This window comes from Sinohyriopsis cumingii, chromosome 8 (assembly GCF_028554795.1).
Source record: "Sinohyriopsis cumingii isolate HCF-2022 chromosome 8, ASM2855479v2, whole genome shotgun sequence".
Taxonomy (NCBI): domain Eukaryota; kingdom Metazoa; phylum Mollusca; class Bivalvia; order Unionida; family Unionidae; genus Sinohyriopsis; species Sinohyriopsis cumingii.
The window spans coordinates 89,095,730-89,121,075 of NC_142968.1; the positions used below are offsets into that span (position 1 = coordinate 89,095,730).

Here is a 25,346-nt window from a genome sequence, read left to right on the forward strand (position 1 = left end):
TAAGTACCCTTTTTAAACTCTATTCATTCTTATCTTCTAATATTTATCCATATGGATGGCTTACACGGATTGATCCCGTCACAAGAAACATTTATGTTGTCCAGTTGTGAAAATTTCCTTTGTCTAAAGTTTGTTTCTTTATTTCATATGCGAACCTTATTTTCTCTTTTCTACACCAACGTAGGATGATGACGACTATGACTGTTGCTGCGATCTTCGGATTTTTCTTGTCTGAGTTCAGAGGGTTCTTATTTTGTTGATAAAACACGCCAATTTTGTTTGGGGTCGTCGTTTGCTCTGTTGCATGTTTGAAACAGCGATGGTTTGATTGATGTAATCTTTCACAAGATGTAGTATAGAGTCGATGTATTGAAGTGTGCCGATGTGTAAACTGTTTTGCACATGTGGTTTTTAATGTTCCTTGAATTCTTTCATGATACTTGCTTTGGTACTTCTACCCCATCTAAATTTTAAATTCAAGATAAAGTACGGAATGTACCTTGAGACATTTCATAAAGAGATGGAAACATATTCTATCTGTGATATCTTTATTTCTGGAATATTACGTTATTTATCGAAAGAAACTAATATTTAATTACTTTCAAAACACATTGAATGTGTAACATTTCGAGTTTTCAGCTCTGTAGTATATAAAGTAAAAATAAATAGAAAAGAAGTCAAATGATCACGTGGACAATATAGTATGTATTTCTCTAATAAACGAATCATTGATACCATCTAGCCAATGTATTGATTTGATTTGAACTGAATTCATGAAACGATCGTTACGCCTCTATAGTCTTAAACCATGTAACGGAAAAAAGCACAAGCAGCAAGCTTCGTCAAATTCAAGAAGCAGTTTGTTTCCCTAAATTATAAAGTGATAATATAACATGAACTTACAATACTGTGAATTAAAATCGAAATAATTCTAAATGTTCAGTCACAAGTCCAAACGTAAAGAATGATCCGAATGAATTCCAATAACGTGATGCACCAAGAATATTAATGTATAATAACGATATAATCTAGACTGTTTTGGATCAGAAATCCCAGAGTAGTGTTGTAGTCTAAAATATAAATGAGCAGTTTGAAATTCCAATGAATAATTAAAGTAAATAATTCCGTGCAAATTATAATTGAACCCAACTGAAAGTGATTAACCAGAATGATATTAAAACAGGAATGAATAATTGTTTATCTGATTTCCACTATATAAAGAGCGTTACCTGATCCATCACACAATAGGATGCCCTGTATGTACCATTTTCAATCGAAAATTCCATCAAATATTGTCCACAAGTTCGCCTCCAGAAGATTCTAAGGTCGTAATCTGAGATAGGTACTTAACTCAAATTCGAATAAATATCTTTAAAAAAATAACAAATGTCAGGATGTCCAAAGGGCAAGCAAACATAATAAATTTAAATAATCGTAACACGATGAAATAGCTAAAATTATGACCGTTTCTTTCCTTTCGCTCTACAACGTAGCTGAGACTGTATCAGTACGAGTCCGTTATATGATGTAGGTATCTATATATCATTAACAAATGCTGTCATCCAAACTGAAATTGTGAAATAATTGTATGTTACATTTCCAGTCAATAGGGTTTCAGAAGTGTGAAATTCCCATAAAAGCCTTTAGTGACACAGATGCAATGATCTACTTTATTTCTATCATATGCTCCTGCTTGCCTACTAGTAGCAAAACATTGATAGATGTGTTTTAATTGGGTGGAGTCAGAAGGTTTAAGGTAACGAATATAATTTTATGCATATTTCTCAATCGACATTCACTGATGCTATTTCAAGCAATTATTTTGTTTAAATAGGGTTTGCACCTCGCAACAACACTCACATTTATTTGCTTCTGTCGATTTTTCTTCTGTGTTAGGCATATACAATATATATATATATATATATATATATATATATATATATATATATATATATATATATATATATATATATAGTGTATTATTATTCTTCTTTATAGCTTTGTACTCACAAAACCGTTACAATAAACTAAGATTGTGTCTAATTATCACTCAAGAGAGAAAAAGTACAAAATGAAAACAAATAAATGAGATTTTATGTCAATCAGATTCCAGGGGTATACTCGCATCCTGCTTTTTTCCAAAGTTATTCACACACTTGATTGGCTTGCATTTAACGGTAGATATCCATTTCCTGGTACAACAACGTTTCTGTACTTTCGATTTCCCACATATCCATTCATTTACATCCTTATATTATTTGTAAATATTTTTTATCATTCAACCTCCTGTACAGTATTAAGATTACAAAAATGAAACTCAGAATGAATATATTTTTGCATGTTAACCAATTCGTTTCATCGAAAGTTTGTTTTCAATGATTTTTACACATTATCCAGATTAATTATTGCAAATATCAAACGTTCCTCAAAATCAGAATGAGTCCCAAATGCCTGTTGCAACATGATATTTGAATGTTGATTGCATTTGGATGGGCTTGCTTTTGGAATGCGAGTTATACATAGAACCATGTGACTGTAATAAGGCTGTCTCTGGAAAAAGAAATGTGCAAAATTATAAATCCAACTAACTGTAAAGGAGGACTGCAAATTCGGTGTCTAAGCATCGATTGACTTAGAACGTATTGGTATGTTTAGTACTTATATCCTTCTGTCTATTCATCGATTCAAAGACAAATTACGTAAATATACTTTTAGCGTTGATATTTTCTAAACATTACTCGTGGAGAAACAAACGTACGTGGAACCATTAACTATGACGGGTATATTTCTTTTACAGACCAAGGCAATAAAATTACTACCAGGAAAAAAAGCAGGTATATACCATGCATGTATCAAGGGTGAAGGCTTGATATGTGCAAAGGGGTCAGAGTTATCAGAGTACTGTTCACATATCGTAGTGGATGAAGGTAAATACTTTGTCTTTCCCTTATATAAAACAATTTATTGTTTCATTCATGGTTATCAATAATTAATAAGAACTATTCCATAACTACATGGCCCATAATTTGACCAAGCAATCTAAGTTCACTTGATTAGAATGTGAAATATCAAATGCGTTGACACGGTGACAGTATGAAACATAATATGATATATCAGCTGATGCTTGTAAATAATTGATTTTTCTAAAGCAAACCATACTATCGTCGAAACTGTATGAGCACGAAACTCAAGACGAAGTTGCAAGTCCAAAAGCTTTAACAGCCCGGCTCTATTACGACTCTTAGGATCATAATTGCTCTAGATCTGAACTTGAACCGTAGTGCCTTTACTGTACCCAAGCATACCACTTCAATTCGTTTGCAGTCGTTTTTGATAAATTCTCATCTTGGCTTTTCTAATACTGTTATAGTTTGTAAATGTTGCCAATTTACTATATGCAGCTGTTAAAAAAATTTTTTAGAGGCATTCCGAACTACACATTCTCAGAATTGCATGAATGTGATAAAGAACTCGTTTTCTTCACGAACTTTAATAATTGCAGCAGTTAGGATACTCCGCCATCATAGTAACTACTGTCATCAAATAACATAACGATAATGGTAATCAAAGGGTAGTGTTGCGACAAACTATTGAACGGTGTCGTATGGAAAACTGCTTTATGCAATTTAAGCAATGTTGGATTGATGAAATGCATGTTTAGACATTATATGGACCTAATTTCACTAACAGCAGGCCTTAGGAGCATAGCCCATCTTTTGAATAACATAAGCCATTAAATGCTTCAGTTAAGCTAATAACAATAAAATAAATATGGTTTGAATCAAACCCCGTGAAATCAGTACATAAATGTTGATCCATTATCATTGAACGTTAGCTGTCGTTTTCACCAGGCTATCCTGCAAAAATCTCCGAATTGTACGGTACTGGAGATCGATGACCAGTCAGAGGATACGCATGTCACACGATATGGCATTGGAACACCTAATGGCAAAGTATTCTTCTAATATCCGTTCAGTTACTATCTGGAACATATCTTAAACGTGCAGGAAATAGAGAGTACATGGATTGTAGAATCATGCCCATGTCCGGATCAAACGTTGTATCCACTCGCAGTTCTCGACTACTGGGCTTGCTATAAAGATACAGCAATGATCCGTTTACATCATTCCGATAATACCCATTTTTATTTAATATGATTTGACGCATGCAGCTATTCAATGTTTTGTGAAAATATCCGAAATGTTCTGTGAAGATAATGCGTTTGATTCAATACGTATATGTGTAAAACCTAATTTTTAAACATCCAGTCAAATCTTAGCGTTATGTTTATTTTATTATTTCATTCATCCTGGACGTGACATTTAATAGTTTGCCAAGAAACAATAGTTTCAATAAGATCAGTCTTAATCAATTCAGTGTCATTGATATACAGAACAATGTTCAAGATCAAAACCCGCGAACATATGATAGAAACAATGATATTTTCTAGCACAGTAATTAGAGAAAAACTGAATATACATGGTCCAAACAAAACGTGCAAAACAGAGAATGTAATTTATCTCATCACGTATAAGATCTGTAGTATCCAGTATGTCGGAGAAACTGAAGAACTACACAAAAGGATCAACCTTCACAGATATGATTGGATGATAAAGAAGCTGTACAGAAGCCCAGTCGCAGATCACATCTTCCGTGGCTACACAGTTAGTGATATAACACTTATATTAATTGCTCACAACCCCAAATGGAGTTCCGAAACCAGAAAAAAAGGAATCTTACTGGATACGCCGCCTTAGAACATTGAAACCAAGCGGTTTAAACCAAGAAGACTGGAAAAAAAACAGCCATTCACAAATAAAATTATCTTTTTGCAGCCGACATGTTTTCTTTTCAATAATTGTCTAAAATGGCTTATTAGTCACCCAATAGCCTATAATTACAACTCTAACAATGAAATATCCGGGATATAATTTGTGTATACATAAATTTACATAACATAGCAGATGTCGCTATGGCTCATCCATTTCTAGGTCAACATAAAATATCTTCCAGCATCCACAACAAGTCATAGTCATGCAAAGACAACGGTTTTTTCTGTTTTATTTGTTTGTCTTGTCTATGTTTTATATTTACCTTCCATTATTATTATTATTATCATTATTGTCTTTTATTCGTTTTGTGAAATAATGGGGAAATATTGTCGTATATCAAATCAGCACATTAGCTAACCAGTGAAGAGTAAATTGTGTTTCTGGATCTATTATTATGGTTTCGAGCGTTCCTATGCATATTGAAAGTATCTTATGGATCTAATTTCTGTAGCATATACTAGTGCCTTAATGACTTTGACATACATGTATCAAATACAGACATTCACCTACTGTCTTTCCAGGACAATCATCATCGGGCCAAGAAGGAGCTGGAAAGTTCATAAATATCACATTGCAAGGTATGTTACTTTCGGTTTAGTTGTTCTTGTTTTTAGAGGGGTATGAAGGACCTGTCTGCATATTCCAGAATTATATTTTGCCTTCTTTACTATGATATATCGTACTTGACTGTGCAATTTAAACGAATCTATACATGTACTTGACTGTGCAATTTAAACGAATCTATACATAAATATTAATATTTTATGTAGAGGGCACCACTGTTGAAAATATGAATGCAAAAGTGTTATATACAAATCATAGTTTGCAGTATCCCTAATTATAATCTTGTTCCAGCCTATGAAGACTGGATGTACAGATCTCATGCTTTTTGCATCAAGATTATTTAGTGTTAAATAGTGTGCTTGTTGCCTCCTCTTTCGGAATTGTCTGAGTCTAGTATGATGACCAAATAACGTTATCAATTAGCGGATTTTAAGTAAGACCAGCATATTCACTTTATCTTTAATACTTATAATTCCGAAGAAAACAAAATGCACCCACACGTTTAATGCTTTGAAATGAGTAAGTAATTGACACGCTATTTGTTACTGTTATTAATAAATCTGTCATCTTCGATTTATATCACATAATACAGTGAGACAGAGTCCTGACAAGTACATGTTTTTAATAACATATATTTGCATTTTTATACATTTTTAATCACCCCGTCCCCACTTAATCGGAGGCCTTCAAGATTTGACATTAGCTGTCCAACAGTGTCCATTTCTGGTTTCTTTACATTAAATTCTGCTCTATATCACATTATGAATGGACCCAATGTTACAGTTCAAGTCCAAAGTGACTGAAATAGCATAACTTGTTTTAAAGATTTAACCTTACATCTAGATACTCTACCTTGAGCAATAATTCCTTTCAGTTTGTCCTTTGGGCAGAAATATAGAGAAAAAAATCCCATCAACTTTGGAATCAGAAGATCAATGGTCAAATTGGCACTGAAAAATATGGTTTTTACATAGTAGGTTTGGTTACGGAATCCGTATTAAACTTGATGCATGGCCTATTCTTTTAGGCAAGAAAGAAACCTATAGATATTGGGTCACACGATCAGTGAGTAAGATCACTGTGACATTAGCGGTAGGGACATTTCTGTTTAATAACGATCATTACAAACCACATAATGGCATGAAACTGGAAATGACATGCTTCTATGTAAAGAAAATGTTCATAGAAGTTAGACTAGACAGCTTGGACTTAATGTAGCAAAGATAAAAAACAATATATACTACTACAACTACTATTAATTATATTTACTCTATCCTAGTGGTACAAGGAAAACATTTGATTTTAATGTTAAATAGTCAGTTTCATGGCATCGTAACTCATTGCAGTGTGAGACATATTCTGCTAAATGCAGAACGTTTTGCACAGGACGAGCGGTTCAATTTCAGTTTAAGATACTTTTCTTAGATTGTCTTTCTAACAGTAACGGAAATCTGTTTAAATTTCAGCATCTATGATCAATTCATCATAACCGATAAACCTAATGGATTTTAATCGGCTGATGGTATTTCCTATAAAATGTTAGGTTTAGCATACAGTTAACTTTTTCTGTCCTGAATCATTGATGTTTCACTATCACCAGGTTAAATACGAAACCTCCAGACGTAAGGTTATGGTGATCGATCACCAATTAGTTTACATGTCTGCCATACTATAATGCTACTGGGGCACATATCAGTTAAGTAGGATTGGAAGCAAACTACTTACTTATCTATTTAATCAGATACTATAACATGCCTATAATGAAAACATTTAAAATAAAGGCATATGGATTTCTTAATCACATTTTGTAGACAGACTCCAGATCCGGAGCAAATGATGCCCGAATGGCCTGGTTTTATACGGTCCCTGCTTCTGAGAACTGATATTTTATAAAGCTATCGATATATGTTCCAGTACTGAACTTATAATTATACAGCTTTATATAAACATTTCCGGTCATTCTTAATAATACGAGTATTAATTTCTTTTATTTTGCTTTGACATATGTTATATCAATTGTACAATTGTAGTGTGTACGTATAAGTTAATTGTATGCGAAAATAATTTGTCTCATGTAGTACGTGCGTGTTTATAGCTAAACCTAAAAACGAAAAGAAACATGCAATGATGCAAATTATACGTAAACCCACATAACACCGCTAGATGAGAGGCTAGCTTCAGCATGATCTGAGCGCAAATCAGCATAAAAGCATCCATTATTTAACATGAAAGAGAATTCAAAAACGCCAATTAACAAACAGTTATGGACAAAACAACTGAGCCTATTCTGTGAGAAAAGTGGCTCTGATAAGAATCGGTTTTTCCAAACTGCTCAAGATTAATATGAATCTTCATAATCTTATTTTTCTTTAAGTCCTAATTCTGCTTCACATTATTATTATTATTATTATTATTATTATTATTATCTTGAATTTGCTGTTACTTGTATTAATTTGTCGGAAGATTTATATCAAATCAGTCAAAGAAACAAATCGCGTTTACGGATAGAACCTCCCTAAACCATTATATTACTTTCTTGTTAAAGACCTTGTAAACATATTGTTTTAAACTTCTGTGACATATCAAGACAGTTCAAATGATATGAATTTGATCCGTGAAAGTAAGTCTTCAAATATGGACATTCATTCACTGTCTTTCTAGAAAATCCATCCACAGGCCGAGAAGGAGCTGGAAATATTGGTGATAATTCAGTAAAAGGTAATTTTAATTTTGCTCTCCATCTTCATTATGCGTTGATAAGAAGATATCTCAACATTCTTGAATGAACAAGTTAGAATTTATGTAAATAAATTATACATGTCATAGTTTAATTTGTTGGCACGTCTAATTTGCTTTAATACACATTAAATCGTAATTTATAAAGAAGTGTTTTTCAGTTCGATTTGTTTACCTTGGAATAAAATTGGGTAACGTAAATCAAAGTATTCACAAGAACTATAGGTATAGTCGTTCCGCTGCATTAGTAGTCATGATATATCAATGTTATGAATAATACTTCAGCTTTGGGAAAAGAAAATTGAAATGCCATCCTAGTTAGTTCCCGCCTCGACGGTGCCTTTTCTGTCAATACTTGTCACTGTTATATTGAATGATATTACTTTTTTCTGAGCAGATTTTCAGTGACAATGATTTTTCTTTCGGGAAAAAAACAAAACCTATAGTTTTTGGGTGTTACGTTAAGAGAGCAGGGACGCTGTGATTAAATTAGTTGGGAGTTATTGTCCAATATCTTTCATTGTAAACCACTGTAATGATATCAAAAGTCTATCACCGCTGTGTGTGGAAAATACATGTTTACTTTTAGAATATGAATTTTAAACGCCAGTGTCACAACAGCCAAAATTTACAAAACAGACGGTTTCTACATTATAGCTTTCTTTTATTTTAGCACATTCTTTCACAACACATTTGTATTTTTACCGTTTGAAGTCGGTAGGTGAAGAATTGGGCATATGCTTCTAAATGCTGAATATATGAACGCAGGGCGGGCATGGAATCAAAAATGCACTGTGGTCTTCTTATTGTCTTTCGAATTGTGATGGGAATCAGTTTAAATTTCACTCTTGCTGGCCAGTTCTTTAGAACCGATTAACCACCAATTTTAACTTCCTGATGTATTTACACGTTTCATGAAAAATGTTATGTAAGCATATAGAGAAAAGTTCTCATGTCCTCAATTCACAGAAGCTTAACTGTCGCCAGGTTATCTTCTAAAAAATAGTTATGTAAGGTAAATGATGGACGAGCAACGATACATGGTCGGTAATCTATCAATTAAGCATGTTGGGCTGCGGTGCAGTGAAAACATTAGAATTAATGGTGAGAAAGAAAATATTCATTAAAAACCCATTTTAGCTGTTTATAGTTATAAACGTTCATAATTTGATATGATTTATTTCAACTTATTTCAGTACGGCAACTTAATTCAATTAAATATCTACATATGTCTACAGACTCAAATTGGAAAAACCAACTCGTTGTAGTTTAGTTATTCCGTTATTGTTGTTGTTGTTTTGGGTTTATCGCCATGTCTAAGCGCAAAATAGGCTATACACGGCTGTCAGTATAACTGGTTGAGGAAGAACCCTGGTTAAACCCCAGTATGAAATAATTAGCCGCAGGAAGCTACTGGCAGCTTTCTCTCATACCCACAATGACAGAGCCTGAGTCTCGAATCCACGCGGATAGACTTGATATAGCAGTGATCGGTAAAGGCGAGCGCTTTAGACCATTCGGCCACCCCAGGAGCCAAATATTATGTTATTACGGGGGCAAAAATGCTGATAGACTGATATATAATATTTTCCTAAGAAATGATCAATGTTATAAACACTTTCATTTTTACTTTCGTGCTCTTTCAGGCATTGATGTAAACCAGGTGTACATGACAAGAGGGATCTCAATGACATTAGTCATATTGTTGGCATTGATATGCATTGCGATAGTGATGTGTGTCGTATACCTGTTCGTTGCATGGAAAAGTAAGCCTTGTTTAATTTCATTAACTTTGTTATGAATCAAGACTATATAAATACTACATATTGTGAAAATGAAAACTTCGCCAGAAATTAATATTTGTCGCAGGAGGTGGTTATAAAATAATGCTTGATTTGAAATTAGATATGTGAGTTATTCAAACTCTACTCCAATGCTGTAAACCGTGAAAAATTATTTGCATATATATTTTAGTAGAGACATGCTCTGGATGTCGTCTAACTTGCAAAATACATATTGATTTCAAATTGCATATATTCAACATTATAAGCATAGTGTCTGTAATTTCTAACAGATTGTGTGTTTTGAATTTACCGATTAATTCGACAGTCAGTAGAAGTTTCATGTGAACTTACTGCTTTCCCCGTTTCCAACTTCCCCAAGTAATGAGTGATGTTTCTTTTTTCAATTTAGTCAGAATAAAGATTTTTTGCAAGGTATTGTCAGAAGTGATGAGAGAGAGAGAGAGAGAATGGCTATTGAATACTGAGTTTTCTAGCTTACGACCAAAAGAGTAAATCTTTTCTCATAGGCAGGGTGGACTTCTATTAATCTTTGCATCCAGAGTAGTGAAGAGATCTGCATCCCTTTAAATAGTTGGCACATAAGTATTTAAAGGTGTAAGAAGGCACCAACATTAGCGAGTATAGTTGAAAAATAAGACGTTGCAGCGGAGGCATGGACATACTTTGTATATTTTTTGCTTTACTTTTATGCAGTGCGTTACGCATATTTTATTTTACATATGTGCACATAGATGATAGATACAAAATTTACAGACTTATGAAAATTATACGAACAATTGTTTTCCGTTTAAAACTGTGCATATTTCTTATGTTTCTAGAAAAAGAAATACAAATATCAAGAAATAAAGATGTTGTTTACAATGACAGAACAAGCCTAGGGTCAAGAATTAAAGGTATGATGTATAATGTAACAAACATTAACTGCAAAGTAATGCAAATCTCTTATAGTAAGTTTTTGATTACCTGTCAGAAGACCAAATGCGTATGGTAGTAGCCTGCATTCTTTAGGCATCACGTATTTCCCTTGTCCTCTGTCTGTGAACATCTGCTTTGTATTCTTTTATACGTATTTTTGTTGTTGTAGGATTCTTTCGAAACTTATTAGTTTTATATCATCGATGTATCGTTTGAGTTTGATTATGATAATTATGTTTTGGTTGAGCTTGGCACCACTGTAGAGACTGTCTTTCTCAATGTCTCACTGGATTTTGATCCACGTTATTCAATAGCCATATGCCATCAGATTCGTAGAATCTTGATAGAGGTGAAATCTATCCATATGACTTAGGTGGTGTGTTTACTGATTGCGAAGTTATAACTGATTATCATGGTTTCGACTGCCAAGCACATTGGCTTCCGTGACCTTTTAATTGCATCGTTGTTTTGTCCTATTTCGTTCCATAACAAATTATTGTTTTCCTCCGCAAACTTCGTTTTAGCACAAACATTATTTCTGACATGACGTTCATTAACAAAGACGGTGGAGTCAATTATTCAGTTTAATTAGAGTACGGAATGAAATATGTGTGGGCAATTTGCTGTTAACGGTATTTTTAATTTGTTCCCAAAGCAAAATATGTCCTTGTGACGCGTGCTTAAAAATAGTCGAGCAATGAGTTATCTTCGTTAGCCAAAGATAACACACACCTCGGTTAAATGGCAACTGGTTTTCAACATGATTTACGTGCAAATTACCAATACTGCATGCAACTTTTAGCTCTAATTGTTAATAACAAACGTCCTATAACCGCTAATTCTGGACACAATAGTTGTCTGTATTTGGGAGAAGAGACCCAGTTTCTCACTATATAGTATTCTGTATATAGTAAAGTAATATATATATATATTATTCTTATTCCGATGCATGATCAGTTTAATGCCCATATTCATATTCTTTCTCACCTTCGTCTTCTCCTTTTTCTTCTTTATCGTATTATTAAGCATTTCCCCCCAAATATTTTGTTATAAGCATAGACTAATCATGATCATAAAGTATGCTTCTTTGCAGAATGAGAATTGTTCCAAACCCGTGAAAAACAAATGGGTCTCAAAATCGAAAATTCTTTATCAAGAGTTATATTTTCAACATTAAGAATCATCTCACAATCAGTCTATGATTCTATGCTACTGTAACATAAAAGTGTGCTACCTATCTTGGGTCAGATTCTTTTCTAATTGAAAAACAGACATACGCAAATGCAAATAGAGAAAACAGGAAGTTTTCAAATCATCTCTCTCCTTATAAATATAATCACTATGATTGGGTATTTATTGATGTGCAGGTAAATCACTCATAAAATGAATAAAGTCCGAAGGAATTTAAGCTAACTATGGAATGATTAGGTAAGAACATTACACGTCAGTAAATACCCAGATATGATCATGATCATTAAAGCCTTATAATTCCAATTTTCTTCCTTTCTATCGTCAAATCAGCGGATTCCGTTATCAGAAGATTCGTTATTATGTAGCACGCATTTTTCTTTCATTAGCCTCGTCACATGGTACCAGAATACCAATACGCAACTTCGCTAGCCTAAAGTCATCGCCTCTTGTATATTATTATCGTTAAGTTAGAGTGTCATATTGGGTTACAGCGGTGATCTGAGGAATTTTTTGTATCTCACTCGTATTGATTGTTTTATTTTTTTATTTTGCAGGCAGTCGCTTTTTTCAAGTTAACAATGCAAGCATCATCTCTTGTTTTAGCATTAATTCTTGCTTTCCACTAATTTCAATCTTTTGAAATAAAACTCCAGTCCATTTTTATTGACATCCCCAGCTGTTACGTCATATAACCATGACCATCAACAACAGCTATTGCAACATATTGTCTTGAAAAAAAATGTAGTAATTTCCAAATGTAGAGTGGCCGTAAAGTCTGCCATATGAATTGACTGAGTAAAGGTGCTAGTATTTGAGTGCAGGAAGAATTCAAACATGTGTATAGAAACTGTGCATATCGTTGGCTCAACTATACGAATTCTACATAAATGAACCCTTAATCTTGCTTGATGCATCAGTCAGATATACGACATTAAGTTATTTATAATTTATGTAGTCGAACAACATCGTATGTTATTTCTTAGGGGTGTCCCTGAACAATGTATACAAGTACTCTCTTTCTCTCTCTCTCTCTCTCTGTTTTCATTAAAGGTTGTTTATCATCTAGGCCATCTTTTTCTTTCATGATTTCGTTGCATCTAAGTTAATACCTTCAAATAAAGACGCACAGCAACTGTATTTCTATTTGATATTATCCAAAATGAGAATAGCTTGCATAATTATTCTAGATCTACGCCTTTCGTCAAAGCACGTTATTATTATTCTTCCACTTTAAGTTATTCAGTAAATTGTGATACTGAACTTAATTAGGAGTTTGACTGCTCAGATGAGAAATCCAGCTAATCAGGAGAACGGTTGCAAGCTTTCAACAAAAATATTATAAGAAATAATACAGGCCAAAAGATCATGGAATTGTCGGATGTATAATTTATTTTAATAGTCATTAAGTGGTAAGAAAATGAATATATGTCGATGAACCTTTGCAGAATTAAGCTGCTTGGTGTATAAATAATCATATTTATTATATACTTAAGGGTGAAATATAGATAATTATTGGCTAAATAATTTTCATATTTTTTAATTCCTATATTTTCATATGTGCAAAACATGTCCTTATATTTTCACTTGTGAAGATATAAGATTTTCCACCATGCCATGTGACACTTGATTGAGTGTGACTTAACTTGACGCTTTCCGCATCTCTGAAATTATTTGGCCTTTCTTCCTTGACGAACAATGAAAGTCGATAAACCCTCTGTGATGCGTTGGTGAAACGGACTTGCATTGTATTCAGATCAGGACAGATCATTTACAAAGTAATAAAAATGTAATTTTCTGCGACAGATTATGTCAACCCAATCCTACTACTTTCTTTAGCTATATATTTGTATATGAAAGTGAGATGAATTTACGGAAAGTGGATGAGACTGAGTGTGTTGTGCCGAAGAGTAAGTTTGATCTTTTAACCTTCGATTTTGGAGCAGGTTTGGTTGTATATCATGAAAAGATTTTCTTTCTCTGTACGTTAATACAGGATATATATATATATATATATATATATATATATATATATATATATATATATATATATATATATATAATTGTAAGAGAGTGAGTGATTTGGAATTTTGAAATTTTTCAGTCATATCGCTACGATGCCTGCAGTGTAGCAGTTTATAGTGATGTCTAGCACTGGGGCATCATGCCGTCGACATGTAACACGATGTCCCAACCAAATACTGTATCCTGACACCAGGCCGGCCAGTCCTAACACTAACCTCTTAATGCTGAGCGTCTAGCGGGGCAGCTGCTAGTACCATTTTTATAAGTCTTTGGTATGACTCGGCCGGGGTTCGAACCCGCGACCTAACCGCTAGGCCACCGGAGCGGTGATATACATTGCATCCTGTGGTACAAAAAAAAGATATATTTTATCTCGTGACTTCACCACTCATTAAAATATCACGTTATTATTATTATTATTATTAGTAGTAGTAGTAGTAGTAGTAGTAGTAACATATTTTTTTTTTCTGAAACAGAACACGATCCCATGATGAGAGAAGAAGAACTGTGCGGTAAATTTTCAGGTATTTCTTATTATTTATGACAGAACGAAAATTGTGAAACAAGTTCGATTAAATTTGACCAAAATGGTTGATAATTTTGCGAACATCTTTTTGTTTTATTTAAAACTTTCATAAGATATTATCTAGAAATAACATAAAAATGTAGGAAAAAGAATTTATTTACAGAGACTTGATGGCGAAACAATTAATTTTTGTTCATTCGTATATTTTCACATGAGAAACATATATCCTTATATCCCATGCGACGCTTGATTGTGTGAACAGACAAACGTTGCACCTGCGGCAACAAAAACGAATAATTGTTGAGCTAGAAGAAATAAATTTAAAATGCCTGACATTTCGGACATGGAAATTCATCTTTGAGAAATAAATTTGACCAGACACCCTTAACGCATCTCTGAAGCTATGTACCCTTACTTCCTTGACAACAATAAACCTGCCGTGATGCATTGCTGAATCGGACTTGCATTATTTTTAGATAGGGTCAAATTGTTTACAAAATGACAAAAATGTAATTCACTGCGACACATTAGGTCAACCCAATCCTTTCGCTTTCTTAAGTCAAGTTTATTTATACGATTAATCTAAGAAAGTGAAGAGAGTTTAGGTAAAGTGGGTGGGGTGAGCGTTTTGTGCCGATGAGCGAGTTTAGTCTTTTAAACTTCGGTTCTGGAGCACCTTTGGTGGATAATAAAAATAATGTTATTTTTATACGTTAATACTAGATATGTTTCATCGTGTGGTACCGTAAACGATATATTTTACTACACGATTACACTGCATTAACGTGGGAAAAGAAAATATCTTCTGTATATTCGGCTTCATGTTTTATCAAATTCTCAAACTTAAGCAGAAAAAAGAATATTTACAAACATAAACGAATAAATTCCAAAGAAACATCAATTGCATGGCTGGCAATACTACACATAATTAATACATTATCGTGTTACGGCACAAGGGTGCATTTACATCCCATAGGAATCTATTTGTTGTTAATATTTTTATTTTGAAGGATGACACATAGGAATAGGGATGACATTGGTTAGAGTAATATTCTTCATTGCCGTTTGCATTAGCTTTTACACAGAATTTATATATCGTTTTGCTGTCAGAATGCATACGTTTGACAATTGTTTTGCACCTCTTGCGATCGTTCACAACAGAGGTGATTAACGCTTATTTGGGAGCTCAAAATCTCCAATGGACAGGACATACGAAGTATGGCTTAAGCTTGGTAACGTACCTGTCTTGATCCACAATGGTACAACGAATATATGTCAACCGATTGTTATGACATGAAAGATAAACAGGCGCAGAGGGCGTAATTGATATCAAATATCCAGATTTCACAGTCATTGAAAACCCAAACAGTATAAAACCCTCAACAGCCACACCTGAAGAAACTCCGCGTTCATAACTACCACTGATTGCGTCACAGGTTAAATTGATTTGAATTGTTGAAGTGAATTTGACAATGTCAGGGGCGATATGATATCCCATGTGGAATGTCGTCAGGAAAACTAAAACTGGTCTTAATGGAGACGGTTTAATTTCAACTGCATACGTGACATTGAATGCGATAACAGAACTGTACGTGAACCCATGGGTAGGTGTAGAAATTTTAGTCTTTGCTGGTTATTGATGTGATTCTTCGTCGAATTTCTTCATGACCACTTCCATGCCGTACACTGCTTAAAACTCACAACAGCTATTCGCGTCAAGACAACCAAGCGCTTGTGATCGTATATTAGGCCAACTGTAATAAACTCACAATGACTCAAATGCAATTTCGAGTGTGCCTGGTTTTCCAGCGAGAACTGGTGAAGAAAAAGTCACATTTACCTGTTGCATCTCATCATTGATTTTGCGTAGCACACGCAACATTTCAATTTTCTCACCCATGCAACAGAGAAATCTAGCTGTTTTGCTAACCTTACTTTTCTTATCTCAGTTTAGTCATCACAGACCAGTCGTCTCAGTCAAGGTGTCCACGCATTCAGAACTACTTTTAAAAAAAGAAACCCTTGTTGTCTTCTCCTGTGCCTGACGTGGTTGTACTAAAATCAAACAACAACAACAGCAACACATATATAATAAAAACATAGTAATTTAAGGTAAATCCATCTTTGAGAACACACCAACAACAAAAAACATTTGGAGAGAGAGAGACAAAGACGCAAACGATGTCGAGCTTTTTTTGGTATTATGCTAGTTCGTTCCACACAGCATGGTCAATTGTATCCTATATGCAGGCCTAGCTCAGTACATTTTCAGGTCAGCGTTATTAAATGTAGCTAAAGCTACCTAACTAGTTTTAAATACTACGTGTGAAACAAATTATATATTGTTTGCTACATTTAATATCGCTGACCTGAAAAATGACTGTGCTACAGATAGGATAAAATTCTCAATGCTGTGTGAAATGAACTGTAAGATAAAACACTGATCCATGCACATAGACTATAGACCTATACACTTCATAGCCTCCCAACTCTTTTAACAACTACGGAAAACGTAGTAAACTTAGTAACAGCCATAAAAGTGTTATATAAAACATGTTTTATTCTAATTTTGTTAAGCATCTCCATTGTGCCCCGGTTGAATCAAAAATATACCTACAATATTTAATGACAAATAATGCACTTACCAGCCAGAAGGAATCAACACATTTATCCATAAGCAAATTTCACTGTAGCAATTGCCATAATTCCAGGACAGAAAGTAAATGTTCAAAGAATCCGTGAACTTAAAAGTTTAGAACATGGTTATCCGCTAGAGTCCGTTTTTGGAAGATCTATAATACACGGGGTAATTTTACAATCAATATTAAGGACAACACAAGTATGTCACAAACAGTTTCACCTCCTCCAAAGAAAAGAATAGTTATGTACGATAGTGACACAGATCTCTAATTACCCAATGAATAATAAAGCAAGATGTTACTCTTCGTTAGCTTGTACTAGGTATAACACCAATAGTGCTGGGTAGCCAGTATCGTTTTATTATTTACAATATAACTTTTCAAAATTGGAACTAATGAAAATAAAAGTTTCTTGTAATAAATATGAATTATGTATTGTCAATTTCAGATAACATCCATATATTAAATGTGATAATACCTCATTACTATGCGACGTTTTATGTTATTTCTCTTTGCTCACGCGTATAAACTGTGTACTTCGGACGTAACGGTCATACCACAGCCCTCATTAACATATTTGTTGATGCCCTTCACGAACCGATTCCACGAGTATTTTCAATTGATCCGTGAGGTCGTTAGGTCACACAGTCCATGGCTTTCTCCCTGTTTCGTTTGTTACAGGTCCCACCATTCTACATGTTCTTTTGACAAGTGTGTGAATGTTGAGTCTAGGTTGTTGTGCCATCCACTTTCTTATTTGTTCGTGTTCTTCTTCTGATGTTTTCGCAGGTGATGCACATTTTATTTATGAGGAGCAGCTAACTCATCGCTTTGGGGCCACTTTCTTGAGATACAAATGCTAAAATATTTTAAACTTTGTGATTTTGTTTTTCGAGTAATTGTCTTAGAAATTTGTATTGTTGTTGTTGTTGTCTTAACAATTCTTGTTGTTATTGTCTTAGCCTCAACAAATTAGTGTTCGTTCATGCTACCCATGTGGTTATATTTCAAGCGAAGAAAAGCCTTTATCGGAAGTAAACGCATTAACATTGTTACCTGGGTTAAGTGTTTCAGATTTGCCCATTGTGGTATGGGTAACATGCATAGCAAATTCTATATCACACCCAGGTGCTGCAGTAATTTTCGCGGCTGGTCTTTACTGGCACTAGTAGGATATAACGGGTAACATCGCCCATTCAAAACGTTTATCAGAACTTTTGTACATTTATCACTGACCGTGGAGGAATCCACGTTGGTATTTGGCATGTAACTGGATCCACGAAACGATTGATATGTAACTTGACTTTTACACATCGGTCAAGAATCCATCCTTACGTTTCATTGGTGTATTTTTCTTACGTTTCGAGAATTTTTCCAGTTCGTTCATTGATTTCATCACTGATGGCTTTGGTGTCATTGTAGTTCATGATTATGCGGGCACTGTTGTGAGTCTGTGAATCCACGGCGTTGTAATTTTAAATCCATCATTATATGATGACTTTCGATTAAGTAGCACAACTAAATGCGCATTAAGGGCAATATCTGTTTTAAATCCTGAGGATCCTGAGCGTTGTAGGAATTATATTTGATAACAGTTGTTGAGTATCTTTGCCGGTTCGTATAGGACAATTGCCTTGAGATTTTCTAATTCACTAATGCGCGTATGCTACTTAAATTCAGACAGGTGTGATTGCCGTCCTTTTTTCATGAACACACTCAGCAGCCTCTTTAGCAATAACAGATGTAATCCGACGGCGGTTTTGTTTATCCTCAATTACAACACGACGACGGTTTTGTTCATCATCAAGCGCACTTAAGAATGCAGTTATATCAGCCTTTCTTGCGCCTCTTGATATTTGTATATTAAACTCACTTGCAAATTCTTTCACTTCTACCATTGTTTTATTAGACGTCACTGTTGTATTAGCAACCGATGATAAATTATCTGAGACATCAAATTCATTCATTGCACCATATGGGTCTCGGTAATTTAGTTATGGCAGGTTTTACTGCTCACAATCTTGAAAAAGCATGCATCGTTCTTTTCTTAAATTAATTTATCAATATGTTCTATGTTCCCGGAAACGCATATAACATCTTTTGAGCCTCCTTGTTACACCTGTTAGATACATTCAAACAAAACAGTGATTTAAGTTTTTATCCGCCGCATATTTTATTTGTCAGTCAGCTGGTGGTTCATCCAATGTTTAGAAACCTCCTTAAGTTCATTCAAAATATTCTTAGTGTGGACCTAAGATTCTGTTGCCATTCTTTAATATTATACACATTTTCTACTATATTTCCCTGCTATGTAAAATTATGCTTTATAAAATTATACTTTGACACACTGTGTAGTGAAGATCAATACGTATGCTTTTCTGTGCAGTAAAGTTACAAGGAATAATATAAGTCTGATTGAAAACTCACTTTTGTGGAGTAATAATCTACGGGTTGTACATAGTATGTAGCTTGCGTGCTAAAATGAATAAAAGAGAGAGTGACCTAAGCAGGAATAAAATGCCTAAACATTCCTGATACTATAGTATATTGTTCATAAATGTATCTATTGACCACTATAGTTGCACATAGTAATTATTTTTAAACATGTGTGAATACTAGTACGAAGATACATGTGTGCTTGTAAGTGACATTTAAAAAGAATACATAATACAACCTGTTTCAAAACTTGACAACGACATTACAGGTGGGTCTTTTATGACCAAATGTGTTATTCTTGTTAAATTATTATTATTATTATTATTATTATTATCGTATAATCTGCATAATAATTTCTTTCAATGTCATCCAAATGTACAAAGTAAGTACAAGTTATATACTCTGCATACAATTTTTTTACGGTATGCAAAAGTGTAGTCCAAATATTGGTTTCTGACTAATGTAAATACTTTAAGCGAATCTCTTCAGTCCAAGTATCTCATAAATTTTCTGGCATTAATGAGAGATCTGCTGAAACTTAAAAATACAACCACTGTAAGTCTAGACATTGGATTCGAGTCTTCCTAATTTCCATGGCTGTTTTTAAATAGATAATGGATCAGTATATATATATATATATATATATATATATATATATATATATATATATATATATATATGCGGATCAGATTTTAGATTATAAATACTAATTGAAATAATCAATAAAAAAAAGGCATAATCTACTAATTGCAATAAGTTTCTTTAAAATCAAAATTTGAAAATTGTGTCCCTTTTCTTAAATTGCATTTTAGGCTTGATTTTGGAAGTGTGTAGAAAACCCGGCGAAAAAAAGAATTTATTACAGATAGTATATGTTCATGATATATACTAAATTTTCAAGGCGTCTGGGCCTATCGTGTGATATACTTCAGCTATGTCTAAGGAACTAAGCACAACATACGGCACTACATAACGGTTAACAAGTTTCTCAGGAGAAGGATGGTTACTAGTTCATTACATTTCAAAATAAACATATTTATTCTCTTTTGGTAAGAAATCTCGATAAGAATTTATCATTTTGTGTCACACTAGCCTAAATATACCCAGTAAATGCTGAATAATTGGAAGGCTTGAATTGAAAAACACATATATGTAGAACCACAGGCAGATGGCCTCTTGTTGGTTATTTTGAATGACACAGATGAATATTATAGCGTAATAAACTCTCTCGTTTCAGATGAAAAGGCAGAGATATCATAATACGGAATGCAATCTAAAGAGGCAGGTTACACCGAAGTTCTAAGATGTTGCTTGATTCGATTAATGGTATTAAATAAAACATTTCTCCCAAGCGAAAGAGGCAAAGTAAACTAAAATTCCCGATGCTTAATTCGAAGAATTTAATTAGATAACTGAAACGAATCATACATTTTTAAGATTCGAAATTTCGTTTCCGTTTCCTTCAATTTCATGTTCATGCTTTATAATATTGTCATTAATTTTCCAATAGTATAATAACAGTTTAGTATTTCACAATAGCTTTCAAGCAACTTCGGTTATGGCTTTTATTCACAAATTTATTCCTTTTCAAAGTCTACAATTTTTTAAAATCGAAATTGTAAACGACCTCGAAAGCAGGGAACTGAGTCTTAGAAAAGACAACATTTATTCATCGGGTTTCAATAATTTTGAGATTTATATGTCACATACATGAAAATATATATAAAGCCTGCAAACGCACTATATACTGCGTGTGCAGGTTTTACCTCTATAGACAAGAAATCGCTCTGTGCAGGTGCACTTTTATTAATAGGAAATCAGTAATGTGCAGTTGCACATATATAAACAGGAAATCGGTAATGTGCTGGTTCACATATATAAACAGGAAATCGGTAATGTGCAGTTGCACATATATAAACAGGAAATCGGTAATGTGCAGGTTCACATATTTAAACAGGAAATCAGTAATGTGCTGGTTCACATATATAAACAGGAAATCGGTAATGTGCAGGTGCACATATATAAACAGGAAATCGGTAATGTGCTGGTTCACATATATAAACATGAAGTCTGTAATGTGCTGGTTCACATATATAAACAGGAAATCGGTAATGTGCAGGTGCACATATTTAAACAGGAAATCGGTAATGTGCTGGTTCACATATATAAACAGGAAGTCGGTAATGTGCAGGTTCACATATATAAACAGGAAATCGGTAATGTGCAGGTTGACATTTGTAAACAGGAAGTCGGTAATGTGCTGGTTCACATATATAAACAGGAAATTGGTAATATGCTGGTTCACATATAAACAGGAAGTCGGTAATGTGCAGGTTCACATATATAAACAGGAAATCGGTAATGTGCAGGTTGACATTTGTAAACAGGAAGTCGGTAATGTGCTGGTTCACATATATAAACAGGAAATTGGTAATATGCTGGTTCACATATAAACAGGAAGTCGGTAATGTGCAGTTTCGCATCTATAAACATGAAATCGGTAATGTGCAGGTTCACGTATATAAACAGGAAGTCGGTAATGTGCAGCTTCACATCTGTAAACATGAAATCGATAATTTGCAGGTTCACATATATAAACAGGAAATCGCTAATGTGCTGGTTCACATATATAAACAGGAAATCGGTAATGTGCAGGTGCGCATATATAAACAGGAAATCGGTACTGTGCAGTTGCACATACATAAACATGAAGTCGGTAATGTGCTGGTTCACATATATAAACATGAAATCAGTAATGTGCCAGTTCACATATTTAAAAGAGGAAATCGGTAATTTACAGGTTCACATATATAAACAGAAATCGGTAATTTAAGGTTCACATACATAAGTATGACATCGGTAAACCAAAAAATCTATAATGTCCATGTGCATATATAAACAGGAAGTAGGTAATATATTTGTATATTATTCCTTCAAACATTTTTGCATTGTCCTCATGGATATATATATATATATATATATATATATATATATATATATATATATATATATATATATATATGGCACTAATACTTGTTTGAATATTAGAGGAATATACGAATAAAAGTTAATTGGTGTTACACATACACACGTGCTGGTGTATGTGCATGTGTACATACGCGCGTGTTTGTGAACATATGTATACATAGATATTTATCCATGTATACATTTATATGTGTTGTAAATGCATATATAGGTGGAACGGCGTGCTGACAGTTTGCTATTTTGTAATAAATCGCAACAGTAAGTCCTACAATATTACTTCGACATTCTTAATTTTAACCTGAATAAACTGTCATGAAGCCTTATATCTAGTTGTTACAGTACCATTTAAACGATTGAATTAAGACGTTTCCACTTTTCTATTCATTTTTAGTAAATACTATATACTTATGACGTTTAAGATGTAATTTACATGTCTACTTTTAGTTATATCAATTAGTGTTTTATAGCAAATCTTTATTATTGGTTGCATTGTTTATGTCAGTGGTATTATCCACATTCTCTGATCATTTCCGAGAAGGTATGTTAGACGCCTTCTGAATGGGCAGCTGACATGCGTGTTCGTCAGTGGCTGGCTACTGGGATGTTGTTAGAGTTGCCGAGACGCGTGGCTTACTACTGCACATAGCATTACTGGGTGAGAGTGGGGTACGTCAGGAGGAGCTTATTATAGTTTATTCTGTAAATACATATATTCAAATGTAACCTCTCCAGTTCCGTAAAGGTCAGTGAACCTGTCTCATGTCTGAGGCACAGACACGTCAGATGAAACACAATTCGGTATGCACCGATGTTGATTGACTGTACAATGTTCCATTCACTTCAGCGACTGCATGCTGCTTGCCAAATCTCCTTTGGTAATCTGCCCAAGCTTTACCGAGGTCACCGAGAACTCAACCAAGTTTTACTAAAATCTTTCGAGTCTCTCAACCCATGTTGGACAGCATTTATTATTATTCCAATGCATATTTCTTTCAGTATAATTAATTATGCTTACTTTAACCCGTTTGTAGTTCAGTGTATTGCAGCGGTGGGAAATCAAGACTCTGAGATAGTTTTACTGACCTCTATCGTACATGTATATGATGCTAGACGGGTGTGTCCCAATGATGTGGATGGAATCTCCATCCTTGTACTAAACCTCGCTTGTACTCTTACCTAGACTGAAGTGGATTTGTGTTTTTTTCAATGTAGTATACTTGTTACGAGTGAATTTTCTTTGAATTTGTAAACAATGCAAATTTTATTATTGTAACTTAAATTTGTATAGTTTTAATAAGTATTATGATTGCTGGGATTTTTATTATTGTAATTAAAATGTATATACTTTTAACAAAGACGAGTGTTGATTATATACCGCCACACGTTTTACATTGCACAAATATATTACTGTGTTACTCGTATATTCTAGTGAGTTAGGTAACACTACACAGTACAAATACAAGGAAATATTGTTGTTAGCAGATTCCCCGCAACATTCGTCACTAACGTTAAATACACGTAAAAAGGTTAAGTACTCTAGAGTCAAGCGGTGTAAGCAATATTTGACGGGCAAACCATTATTATAAACGGAATGGGATACAAGGCAAACTTCGTATTTTTTTATTACGAAGAGGTTTCCGAAACTCAAGAGCACAATATATATATATATATATATATATATATATATATATATATATATATATATATATATATATATATATATATATATATATATATTGCACCCACAAACATAGTCAGGAGTTGCAACGCCACTAAATTTCTTACTTCTGACCTTTTTTGCAGGTAAGAAAATATATATTTAGAGTTTAAAGATATTTCTTAGTGTCTCGAAACATCGGATTACTTTTAAAAGACATATTTTGAAAATATTTCATTCTCTCTCAAAGCATTATATATTTTTTAACATATAATAATAATATTAATCTTTAAATATAGTGTGCAATCGATTGTTTAATCTTTATTAAACATTTGTATGGATTTAAAATTGTAGAATTGACTTTTGTAGAAATGATTTTGCTACCATCTTCATGCTAAAAAGTCATTAATTTAGAGCGAAAATACCTTTAAAGTTGCAGAACCTGATATTTTAATATTTTAGGTCAAACATAATTTTATTACAAATGAGTTTGGTATTAGTCTGAAATATGTAATTATTAAGAATTTTGGCTATCGTTCACTTATTCGATCTTTAAATATTCACATTATATTCTAAATACATAAATTTCTGAATTGTATGAAGTTGATAAGCTTTTAAATAAATGAACATATTGCATTCTATATATAAAACGTATAGCTCGATGTGTGTGTATTTTTCTATATTGTGTGTTGTTTGATTTCAGTTAAAAGAGTTGCTACGCCACAATTGCTTCGTACGTCTGACTTTCCTTCTTGCAGTTCAAATCCAGTACCTCTCCGCACATCAGCGATGTAAAATAACTATCCACATAGCAACACACACACACACACACACACACATAAATATATATATATATATATATATATATATATATATATATATATATATATATATATATATATATATATATATATATATAAAAGTAATAGGTTGACCACTGGTTAGAAAACGACCTGACTTTATAATGAAACATTTCTGGTTATCAGATAGTCTATGGACAATAAATATACTGCACAGAAAAAGAAACGACAAACAAAA

The 25,346-nt window shown here is 33.5% G+C and overlaps 1 protein-coding gene across 3 annotated transcripts in view; it reads left to right on the forward strand.

The window, feature by feature from the left end:
* The window catches only part of LOC149794103 (uncharacterized), a 47,849-nt gene extending 22,815 nt beyond the window's left edge, over positions 1-25,034 (forward strand). For all 3 annotated transcript variants that reach the window (XM_089968074.1, XM_089968076.1, XM_089968075.1), the window contains exons 5-11: positions 2,798-2,927; positions 5,354-5,410; positions 8,058-8,114; positions 9,779-9,898; positions 10,756-10,830; positions 14,542-14,589; positions 20,904-25,034. In XM_089968074.1, coding sequence (XP_089824200.1) covers positions 2,798-2,927; positions 5,354-5,410; positions 8,058-8,114; positions 9,779-9,898; positions 10,756-10,830; positions 14,542-14,589; positions 20,904-20,926 — 510 coding nt within the window. In that variant the 3' untranslated portion in view covers positions 20,927-25,034. The remainder of the gene's footprint in view (positions 1-2,797; positions 2,928-5,353; positions 5,411-8,057; positions 8,115-9,778; positions 9,899-10,755; positions 10,831-14,541; positions 14,590-20,903) is intronic.
* The last annotated feature ends 312 nt before the right edge of the window (positions 25,035-25,346 follow it).